Source organism: Populus alba, chromosome 15 (assembly GCF_005239225.2).
Source record: "Populus alba chromosome 15, ASM523922v2, whole genome shotgun sequence".
Lineage (NCBI taxonomy): Eukaryota > Viridiplantae > Streptophyta > Magnoliopsida > Malpighiales > Salicaceae > Populus > Populus alba.
This window is the reverse complement of record NC_133298.1, coordinates 14,759,332-14,771,463: the sequence shown is the minus strand read 5'-3', so window position 1 is coordinate 14,771,463 and position 12,132 is coordinate 14,759,332. Positions and strand designations below refer to the sequence as shown.

The 12,132-nt window shown below is 29.7% G+C and overlaps 1 protein-coding gene across 2 annotated transcripts; it reads left to right on the top strand.

The window, feature by feature from the left end:
* The first annotated feature begins 4,140 nt into the window (after positions 1–4,140).
* LOC118057465 (uncharacterized) lies at positions 4,141–9,800 on the top strand. 2 transcript variants are annotated; one of them, XM_035070046.2, is made up of 6 exons: positions 4,142–4,382; positions 4,648–4,803; positions 4,995–5,141; positions 5,847–5,999; positions 8,608–8,730; positions 9,427–9,800. In XM_035070046.2, the coding sequence occupies exons 1-6, from the start codon at positions 4,254–4,256 to the stop codon at positions 9,511–9,513; spliced, it is 795 nt and encodes a 264-aa protein (XP_034925937.1). In that variant the 5' UTR covers positions 4,142–4,253; the 3' UTR covers positions 9,514–9,800. The 2 variants fall into 2 exon arrangements, with proteins under 2 accessions (XP_073260840.1, XP_034925937.1); XM_073404739.1 differs by lacking the exon at positions 4,648–4,803 and having other exon boundaries at positions 4,141–4,382.
* The last annotated feature ends 2,332 nt before the right edge of the window (positions 9,801–12,132 follow it).

Below are 12,132 nucleotides of genomic sequence, written 5' to 3'. Positions count from 1 at the left end.
TAAATAGCACCGGATAAGCTTGTCTATATCATGAAATCTGTTTTTTTTCTCTTCCTAACAAACAAAAAATCACCTTAATTTAATAATTCAAGTTGTTACATAAAATCTTAAAATATAATTTATATTGTTCTTTAATACACACCCTCCTTGCACAAGCTTACATTACTTTATGTTTATTTTTTATCAAATAAATAAAATGGTAAGATTCGAACTTTTAACCATTTGATTATCAAGATTCTGATAACATATTAAAAAATTATTTTAATTTAACAAATAAAACCCAAGATATAATTTATATTATTCTCTAAAACTAACTCCCATTTAACCACCGGCCAGCTTAAAAAGTTAGGATTTTGCCATCCAACAGTGTGAACCAAATAGGAAATCAAGCGCATGAAGACTGGATTTGACTACAACGCAAACTAATGACATCTAGGTCAAATTTCTCTGGAAGCATATTTCCAAGACATGATTTCCATGGTGGAAACTTAGATTAAAAGGGCTGAATTCTTCTTGAACCTACTTGGAAAAAGTGAAAGAATACAATCACTGGAAAGTGAAAGGAATTGCTTAGTGGGTAGTTGCTAGATATCTCCTCTACAGCCATTGGGAGAGAATAAATTAACTTCACAAAAGGTCCCAAATTGAGAATATATATATATATATATATATATATATTATATATATATGGTCCATATGGATACATAACATGATGCATCTGTCAAATATGAACAGAATAAAAGAAAGTGGCATGAACAGAAAAATACTTGTCTTGAAAGTCAAGTTATGATCGAGATCTAACTTGCAATCATAATCTTGACATTCTGACATTCTGCTCGCAGGATGTTCATCTTTAGACGCATGAAAATCTCCTCTACCACCTTACTTTTGTCTAAATGATGAATTCGATGGAGCAATTAAGAGCGTGTTTGGTAGTGTGGTAGTGGTTACTTTTTAAATAGCTTTTCGTGCCGAAATATACGCCAATAATTTTTTTTTATTTTTTAAAAATCATTTGTGATATCAGCACATCAAAACGATCCAAAAAATATAAACCGCACTCAATTTTAGTAAAAAAAAAATTAAAATTTTACAAAACACAGATAGAAACGCAGCCCCAAACACTACCTAAGTCAACAGGTTAGGATTTGGAGCCCAGTAACTTCACACCGACATGTATTTTATTCCCTTATCGTTTTCTTTCTCCTCAGGCATTGAATGATGTGCAGTGATCACCAAGCTCTGAACTTGATTAAGAAAATGGAGTCTGTATCACCAGAATATAGCTTATACCCTTGTATTTTATTGATTGTCACCGTCACCGTCACCGTCACCGATCTCCAAATAAGAAATTCAATATTAAATCAATACCCTTTCCGTTGTTCTCCTTGGCAAAAGCTAACGTGCAGTGCACCCTAAGCATTCTCTAAATGCTTTTATTGTACTTTATTTATCATTAAATTATCAAATATACGAGTTTTAATACGTATTTTAATTCCTTTTCCATATAGAATTAGCTATTACCGTTGCCAAAATAAGAAATGTAATAATAAGCTATAATTACCTTTCGGTTTTTCTATTTTAATGTTGAATTTATACTTTAGTCCCTCAATTTTAAATTTTTATAATATTTGGTCCCTTCTATTTTTTTAATGTTTTTTGTTTTGATCCTAAATTTTATTTTCTTTTACGTTTTAGTCTCTAAATCTTGAAAGATCATAATGTTGGTAAGAATTCTAAAAAGAAAAAAAGATCTTGGGTGAATATATTTTGGCACCATTAACTTCAATTATAGTGTCTAATAGATTCTTGGCTCACACTACATAACACATAACATGTTGGATCATTTTTAAAAAATATATAAAAATGATGCAAAGACGTATCCATGGTGATGTAGGAGGATCGAAGTTAATTTTTAACTTTGGTCCACTATCTTTGAATTATTTCCTCCCTTGACAAATTAGAAGCATTTGGCAATAAAGTTTTCAATAAAAGAATCAAATTGAAAAGATAAAAACTTTGATGGCCAAAAGCTTCATTCCACAATGAATTGTGAGGCTGTCTATAGTATTTTGATACGATAATGAAAACACCACATGCTTTAGTTCTTTTTTTCATGGATTCAGTTTTGAGAAGGGAATTCAATATAGATGGATTCTACTTTCAATTATATTGGAAAAAGTAAATTGAAGCTCTTGAATTATTTGTTTTAAATAAGTTTATTTAAATGATGTTTAAATAACTATCCTCATGCTATTATTTTTAAATAATAATAATATCTTTTATAGTAACACTAACAATTATTTTCTAAATAATTATATATCGACCTAATATGCATATGAAATATCTATTTTTTATTTTTTATATAATATTTCTAAAGTTAGTTATTGTTATATTTTTCTATTGTCATATAATTAAGATAAAAAGAAAAGACTTGAATAGAACCTTGCATCATGAGATTATATGTTTTCGAATGCATTTATACCCGAGCATTCTTTTTTTTTATATTAGAAATTAATTTAAAATTCTAATCATAATTGGGTAATTAAAATAACAATAAAGAAACCCTCCAGAGAAATCAAAGAAGCTGCCAAATATGTACTGTTGGCGCGGCATTAATTACATTGGAAAACAGCATAAACATGCGAATATCTGTGGGCCAAAAAAAAAAAAAACAGAGAGAATAATATTCAAAATATAGCTTGCAAAGAGATGGTCCAACGAAAGGTGTCACTGTATACGGTGGTTATGTACAGCATGGGTATGGTCCTCTTGGTCGATGATGTTGTGTCAATTTCATGTAAAATTAATGAAGATGTGCTTTCCGTATCACATTATTGCTATGTTTGAAAACACGGGCCAACTATATTTTTAAACAAATTTATTTTAAAAAAAAATTAATTTTTTTAATATATTTTTAATAATTTTAATTATTAATTTCAAAAATAATTTTTTAAAAATAAAAAAATATATATTATTTTGATGCATTTAAAAAGCAAATACAACCCACTTTCAAAGACCATTAATATACTCATATTAAAAGTTAATTTTTAAAAAATATATTATTTTAATATATTTTCAAATAAAAAAATACTATAAAAACAATCAAATATTTGAAGAAATTGGCTCCCAAGAAATGAATGGCTATAGTTTGCTACTATGATCATCTTAGGTTCAATGAGTACAAGAAAAGAAATAAATTCACTGGCTCTTCTGTCAGATAAGCATCTAAATTTACAGATTTTAAGTTGATGACTCGAAAATAATTTTATACTATTTTCCAAGCTTGAAACTTAAAAGGATTTACATCACATTATTAATTAATTTTAGTTTTTTAAAAAATAGAATTAACAAAAATTCAAATTTATAATCATTTAATTAACAAAGTTTTGATATTATATTCACTTATTCAAATTTATAATAGTTTAATTAACAAATTTTTGATATTATATAAAAAAAAATATTAATCAATTGGGTGAAATTTCAATAATATTTTTATATTGCTTTCTAATACAAACTTGATGTTTATCTAATAATTAAAAAAAGTATGATACACCAATCCATATTTAGTTCAATAATATTTATTTTTTGAAAAGAAATGAATTTTTTTTATTAACATAGGTATTCGGGTTAGCTTGCACGCACCTCAACTAATCTCACGAACCCTAAAAGTGAATAACCATATAAGTCTTTAGTGGCCTTGAGGTTTACGGAACTCAAACTAGTAATTTATAAAAAAAAAAATCTAGAACCTAACTAGTTAAAATTAATTTAATAAGTTTTCTCAGTTAAGTATTGTTTTTCTTGTTTTATATATTAACATATATATGAAAAAAAATAATGAAAAGCACAAAGAGAAAAATATTAAATTGTATCCACTTCTTCTCCTAATACATCATCATTCTATACAACCATCATCATGATTGATCATCAACTTTTTTAGGGTTTTGAAATTGGTTTTTCCTTGATGACCTGGGCTAATGTGGCCATAGACTCTCAAGAGGATTACAGATATGTGGGCCTGGGTAATGCCCCGGATCAGATTGTAAAGAGACACCGAAACTCAAAGACCACAACAAAATGGGCCTGCACTAAAGCCCATTATCCCTGCTAACTGCTTGCTGTCGTTTTTCAGGTCATTTTCCCAGGAAACAAACAGAATTGAAAGAAACGCTATTATCGCTGGCACCACAACCTGGAATCCATATAACAATAGAAACTAAAGAAAAAGAAAGCACTGAACTCTTTAAGAGATGGCTATTCGCACGTGTCTCAATCTAGGCCGTCCACAAATTGCTCCTGTCACTTTGACTAAAAGTCCCTCTCGAAACTGCAAATTCTCAGTTCAGAGTTGCAGTTTAAGTTCTAATCAGTCCCACAAGGTAATTAATAAAAATTCTCCACTTCCATTCCTGGTTTCTTTATATTTCTTTTATGGGTTTTGTTTGTTTTCTTAGAAATTATATTAAAAAAATATTGAAAGAGAATCCTGCTTTTAATAGTCCAAGAAAGTGTATTGTTTCTTGAAGTTCTTTTATTGTTTTGAAAGCTTAAATTCATTTCCTTTTTAAATAAATATTTTTTTACTTGTATTTGCAATCTTTTATGAGTAGTTTCTAATTCGGTGGATTTTTTGGGGGGATTTAGCAACTGGTTGTGGAAGTAAAGGAGAAGCTCGGAAGAGATTACCATAGTCTACCAGTAGGGAAAAATGGAAGAGATGATGAAGAAATGATCCTTTGGTTTCTGAAAGACCGGAAATTTTCTGTGGATGAAGCTGTTTCAAAATTGACCAAAGCCATTGTATCCTAAAATGTTGCTCTTTTTTTTTTCAATGGTCAAAAGTTTACTGTATCTTTAAAGTTTTTGAATCCGCTGATATTGAATGGTTTGATAAGTGGAAATGTGGAAGTGAAAGTATCAAGTTGCCAAGTTAACAGCCACGAAGCTGTATTTGCTGTACTGAAGTGCAGTTTTCCTTCTACACTTACTAGAAATGGCGTGAGGAATTTAAAGTGTCGGAACTGTCTGAGGAGTCAGTGAAAAGTATAGCAGACACTGGAAAAGCCTACGTGCATGATTCTCTTGATGTTTATGGAAAGCCAGTGCTTATAGTAGTGGCATCCAAGCACCTTCCAGCTGTAAGTTCTTAAGTTCAGCAAACATTTCATATTTTACAAATTTTATTAGTTTTCACATGATAAACAATGCTAGTTAATCATCCCTACGGTCACTGAAAGAAACAATAAGTATGCTTTGCATATATGTGAAGTGTTGCTAAATCAAGAATGCCTTGGATATTCCCCCCTGCATTTAGTTTTAGAGGCCATTAGCCAAAATACAAACCACATGAGTGAGAGTTAAGTTTGGAAAATGTTAGACTACAAAGAACATTTCTATGACTGAATTTTTTTAGGATATATTTGCAGATTCCTGGACAGGGCCAGCTCTTCCCACCCCTTATGTTAATGATCATCACTCGTGCATATTACAGTAGATCTTCTATTTTCTAAGTTCATATTAGAACCCCAAGGCCAACAATGAATTTCAAAAGGATCTCAGATGATCTTCTGATTATCAGTGGTTGAATGAGTTTTGATAAGATTTGTTTGCTTCTTCTTTGATCAACTTAGGAGCTCATGCCCGTCCTTTGAAACATTATCATACTCTGTGAGCTACTGTTGATCTTCTAATTATGTTCTCAGATGATCATAGAGTTTTCATGGTTTGATGAAGGCTTTATGTTAACCATGTCTTTTTAATGCAATCTTTTTAACTCTAACAAAGATTAATTTGGATCTGCTGTTATTCTTTGTTTTTGTCATTGTTTCTATTACTGATGGCAGGTGCATGAACCCGTTGAGGATGAGAAACTGTGTGTTTTTCTAATTGAGAAGGCATTGAGAAAGCTCGCAGCTGGGAAAGAACAAATATTAGGAATTATTGATCTCCGGGGATTTAGTACTGGGAACGCAGATCTTAAGTTCTTGACCTTTCTGGTAATTTTCACAATCAGCTGGTGATTTTTGATGACTAGTTGGAAACTTGGAATTTCTCAGGTGTGATTATTTGTTCTGCTTTGGCCATTAAACTAGTGCTTTTATTATGCTGGCAACAAATACGTAAGTAGGTAATGGTTTACAAATTTGTCTACCTTCCAAACATTTAGAGAAAAATGCTCTTTCCCCCTTCTTTTTCCTAAAGAAAAACCAGCAGAGTCCTGGAAATTTTATGGGTTGGTGATGGAGGATGAAGGGCAACAATGAAAATTGGAACTTTTTTATTTAGGAATTTTAATATTTTATGATTATCTTGGATTTTTTTATCTAGGAATAATAGTATTTATTATTTAGTACTTAAATTAGGATTTTGGTTTCCTTCTTAAATTAAAACTTACCAGATTTTTCTATTTTGTTTGGTTTGGTGCTTATAATTAAGCACCTAGACTTAGTTATTTAGAATGTATTAATATTTATTGAAATAAAAACTTTGAATATTATCCAAGATTGATTGTGTCTCTCTTGTGACGAATCCCCAATATCAAGTGGGTCTCTCTTGTCGGTGAACTTCAGTTTTTAATCTGAATTAGCTCTCTTGTTTGGTGATCTTGTTTGTATTGGTTCTGCATCAATTGGCACCCACCATGTGGTGAGGTATATCATATATAAAAGAAAAAAAAGTAAGAGTTGAAGGAAGGGAACTGATTGCTACTGTTGTGGGTTGGTGTGCAAAGGGAATTTAGGACAATAAACATTCAGCAGCAGACAACAATCCAGTAGTGAGCTTTCTTCAACAACTTGCAGCAAATTCAATTTCCGTGTGGATTTCTTTACTCTTGGGTTTGCGGGGAAGTTCTTCTGCACTTTCAATTGAAACTAATGGCAGTTTAGTGTGTGGCTAAACAAGATGTCTTTGAATGATAGAGAGTTAAAGGAAGATACATATGTGGCTGGGTATACACTTCATAGGTTTCCATCTTTTATGGACTTGCTTTATTGGCTTGATCGACTTGTCAATGGGTTAGTGAAAGTGGACCAATTTCTATCTAGTTCCATGAGAAGGGCATTAAGTCCTACTACAAAGGCATTAGTGGCTAAGGAACTTTTAATGGGAATAACTACCTCAAATGCTCCTTATACCTCTAATATTTCAAATCGAGTGGCTCATAAGTGCACTTGGATATTTGAAATTATTGTTAGGATCAAACTTTATCTTGTGATGCTAGATCTCAAATGTGACTCTCTGGTTGTGGTTTGCTCAGGTGTTTTGTGGAAAGTTTCAGAGACAACTATTCCAAAGGCATGTTCTTTCACATGAAGTATATGATGTTTGAGATTTTCTAGGAAAATCATAAAATTCCAATGGAACTAGTCTTTCTTGTTTTGGACAACATGAGATTGGATAACCAAGTTGTCTCATTTAGTGCACTTAAGCTAGTTGAGAGTGTTTTTGTCAATTGCATTTCAGAGCTTACTCTTTACGTGAATAAAGCAGTGCAACAATTAGGCTTTCCTGTTGGCCACTATATAAAGTTGTCGCTGACATCTATGTACAATCCAAGCCTTTGGAGTAAAGTGACAATGAGATCAAACATGGCCAATCCGAGTTCAAGTTAGAGGATCAAGAAGTTGTTGTCAAAGTTGATGATTGCATTGAAGATGACATGGAAGAAAACTTGTTAGAGGAAATTGTGATCGTGCAAACACAAGATTGCAGGACTTTGAGGATGAAGTTGTTAAAACAATGGATCTTGAACAAGAAGATTTCACAGTGTCACAATTTAAAGAGTTTAAAGATGAGGTTGATCACATTGACTTTGTAATTTCATCTGAATTCAATCTTGTAGCTGAGAAGACTATCTTGTTGACAAAATTGAAGAAGAATGATAAGTATCCGTGGCAAAAAAAAAAAAAAAAATCTTCAAGCTATGGAGTGCATGCAAGTTTCTGGAATTTTTATTAATTCGACACTTAGTTGAGTTTTTACCACCCATGGGAGAATGATGGAGGGTGAAGGGCAACAATGAAAATTAAAACTTATTTATTTAGGAATTTTAATATTTTAAGATTATTCTAGATTTTATTATTTAGTATTTAAATTAGGATTTTAGTTTCCTTCTAAAATTAAAGACTTATTAGGTTTTTTTATTTTTATTTAGTTTGGTGCATATAAATAAGCACCTAGACATTAGTTATTTGGAACATATTATTATTGATTGAAATAAAGATTTTGAATATTCTCCAAAATTGAGTGTCTCTCTTATGTTGATTTTCAGAAAGATGAATGTGTCTCTCTTGCTGGTGGATTTTTGGTTTTTGGTCTGAATCAGCTCTCTTATTTGTGATCTTGTTCGTATTGGTTCTACATCAGTTGGTTTGCATATTATATTTTAAGATCCTGGTTCTGTTATGAAAGATATCTAAAGTAAAAGTTTTCAGGATCTCTCTCATTTAATGTTGTCTGAAATTATATTTTAATGTTTCCTCCCTTCTTGTATGAATATTAATTTCTCTTTCCCTATCACCTTGTTGGAATATGATTGCAGCAACTGCCTAGCAATTATATTGTTGATGACATGGGTTAACTGGTTACTCTAACTTTTGGCAGTTTGATGTATTTTACTACTATTATCCGAAGCGGTTGGACCAAGTCCTCTTTGTGGAAGCCCCTTTTATATTTAAGCCAATATGGCAAGTAGCCAAGCCGTTGTTAAGATCGTATACTTCTCTGGTATGTCATTCCTATTTTTTCATTGTTCTCCAGTAAAGTTTGAATATCAAATTGATAGATAATAACTTGATATTAAACCTAGAAAACATGGGTATAGGTACAGAATACGGTTGCAATACTGTACAGATATATGATGTTTTTTTAAAAAAGGAAGTTATGTTTTGCAGATACATAATCAAATAAATAAAGGTGTGTGTGTGTGTGTGTTTGAATTTTCCTAGTGTTTGAATATACAAGTAATGATTATTGAATACCAATTACAATAGAACTATAGAGCAATCGATCTTTGGACTCGAAGCGAACTGTTTTTATTGGCACTCGTAGTATGAATATTAGCTTAAAACTTTCTTGTTCCCTAACTTATGCACAAGCATTACTTATTCAACATCATGTCGGTTTAGTTTTGAAGTCACAAAACTCAGATGTACATTCTTTAAACAAAGTATTTCATTAATGAGAAATTTAAGTTCTATCAATGAACTATCTCTTGTGTATTTGGTAGTGAACTAGCGGAATATCCGATGTATGTAAGGTGAGTTTCAAGTTTCATCATCGAATATGGATTAGCATAGTGCTTTGGAATATGAAACCTAGTTTAGATGAAAGGGTTCCGCAGCTGTCGCCGTGTTTGGTACTGTTGTGGCTCCTGCCTTCTGCGTGCTGTTATTGATTTCAGTTATTTGCTTTTTTCTGAAGGTGAGATTTTGTCCTGTGGAGACGGTGAGGAAGGAATACTTTACAGAAGAAACTTTGCCGGCAAGCTTTAGAGAAAAGACACTCTGAGTCACCGAACTTCCATACGGCTTGGGGCATGGAGTTGTATTTACTGAACGGTGCTGACCGTACACGTTTTGACAAGAGAAACTTCCTTGAACCAATCTAATCTTATTCATGATTCGTTTAAATGATAAATAGATAGAACAGTGGGATATAATGTAATGTCTGCATCAAGTATGAAGGGATTCTTGTGTCTGCAATGCTGTGACTTTTCTCACATCACAGGCATTCCCAACAGAACAGAAATGAGTTTATAAACTTAAGCAATTGCATTTACTTTCTTATTAATGTCATTTTGATGACTAGTTCCATTCTTGCATTGAATTGTCGAAGCGGCCAGTTGATGTCCTGCGGAAAGAATAAAAAAAAAACAGAGAGAAAGAAAAAAGAACTGTTTTTTAGGCGGTGTTTGATTTTTAGCTTGGATTTGTGTTTTTTAAAAAAATTGAATATTATTTTAGATTTTTTTTTTTGTTTTTTTATCATGTTTACAACAAAAATTATTAAAAAAAAATTATTTTTAAAAATATTTTTTTAATGTATTTTTAAATAAAAAAAAATTCTGAAAAATAATCTTCATTATAATTTTAAATATTTTTTTAAAAGATGTTTGAAATAGTGGTAGAGATTGTTTTTTAAAATATTTTTTGTTTGTAAATGTATTTAATAATATTGTTTTTATTTTTTTACTTTTAATATAAACATATTAAAATATTTTAAAAATTATTGTTTTAATAAAACAATGCCATCAAATGGCATTAACCAAGAAAAAGTTAGTGTTTTTTATTTGGAAATACATTAAATAATATTTTTTATTTTTAAAAAAATTATTTTTTTATATCAGGACATCAAAATAATTTGAAAATACTAAAAAATATTAATTTAAAAAAATAAAAAAAAATTTTTTAATATTTTTTAAAAATATAAAAATAAAAAGTGCTTGTAGCTCTTTTCAAACTAGAAAGGAAAGCTTAAAAAAACTGGTGGATATTCCATCAATTCCCATGCATGTAAACACAAATGAAGCAGAAAAACATCATTGTTGTACATTTCATTATCACATTAGACACTACGCAACCTAGTTTAGCCGTATGGCAACAAAATTGGACGAATTGAAAAATTAGCATATAAAATTAAAATAACTAATAAATAAAATTAAAATAATTTTTAAAAAATATAAAAATATATTTTTTAATATTATGGTTAGAAAATACAATAATTAATTAGATATCATGATTTATGATATAATTTTAATTGATATTATAATTTTTAAGATGTAAATACAAAAAAATAGCTTGTACACTAAAACTAGAATCAAGAACTTAAGGTCTTGGCCTAATGGTTGAAGGGGCTTGTTCCCTTTCCTCTGCACCAGGGTTCAAACCTTATTGTGCACGCTTGTCACCCCACGGTGCCTTACATGCTCACTAGGTTTGCAGGATGTTCAGGGGGCCGTGGAATTAGTTGTGGTGTGCGCAAACTGACCCGGACATCCATGTAAATAATAAAAAAAAAAAAAAAGAAGAAGAACGGGCTGAAAATGAAGTAATTATCCGTTATTTTATGCTATAATGATAAACTTAAGCAATTGCATTTACTTTCTTATTAATGTCATTTTGATGAGTAGTTCAATTCTTGCATTGAATTGTCAAAGCAGCCAGTTGATGTCCTGCAGAAAGAAGGAAAAAAAAAAGAAGAGAGAGAAAAAGAACTGTTTTTCAGGCAGTGTTTGTTTTTTAGCTTGGATTTGTGTTTTATAAAAAAATAGAAAATATTATTTTAGATTTATTTATTTTTGTTTTTTTTATCATTTTGACGTGTTTACAATAAAAATTATTTTTTAAAAAATTATTTTAATATATTTTCAAATAAAAAAATTCTAAAAAATAATCATTCATTATAATTTTTAAATATTTTTTTTAAAAGGTGTTTGAAATAGTGGTAAAGATTTTTTAAAAAAAATATTTTTTGTTTGAAAATATATTTTAATAATATTTTTTATTTTTAATATAAATATATTAAATATTTTAAAAATTATTTTTTTAATAAAACAATGTCCAAACAAATGGCATCAAATGACATTAATCTAGAAAAAATTAGTTTAAGAGTGTGGTTGTGGTTGTTTTTTAAAGTATTTTTTATTTGAAAATGCATTAAAATAATAATTATTATTATTTTTTAAAAATTATTTTTTTTATATTAGCATATTAAAATGATTTAAAAATATTAATTTAAAATAAAAAAAAATTTAATTTTTTTAAAAAATATAAAAATAAAAAGTGCTTGTAGCTTTTTTCAAACGAGAACCAGAAAAGCTTAAAAAAACTGGTGGATATTCCATCATTGTTCCCATGCATGTAAACACAAATGAAGCAGAAAAACATCATTGTTGTACATTTCATTATCACATTAGACACTACGCAACCTAGTTTTGCCGTATGGCAACAAAAGGGACGAATTGAAAAATTAGCATATAAAAATTAAAATAACTAATAAATAAAATTCAAATGAATTTTTTTAAAAAAATAATAATATATTTTTTTAATATTATGGTTTGAAAATATGATATTTAATTAGATATCATGATTTCTAACCATGATAATCATGATATAATTTTAATTAATA

Coding starts and splice junctions, on each gene's coding strand:
- LOC118057465 (XM_035070046.2), top strand. CDS start 4,254: ATGGCTATTCGCACGTGTCTCAATCTAGGCCGTCCACAAATTGCTCCT. Junction 4,383..4,647: donor GTTCTAATCAGTCCCACAAG/GTAATTAATAAA, acceptor GGGGGGATTTAG/CAACTGGTTGTGGAAGTAAA. Junction 8,731..9,426: donor TAAGATCGTATACTTCTCTG/GTATGTCATTCC, acceptor TTTTTTCTGAAG/GTGAGATTTTGTCCTGTGGA.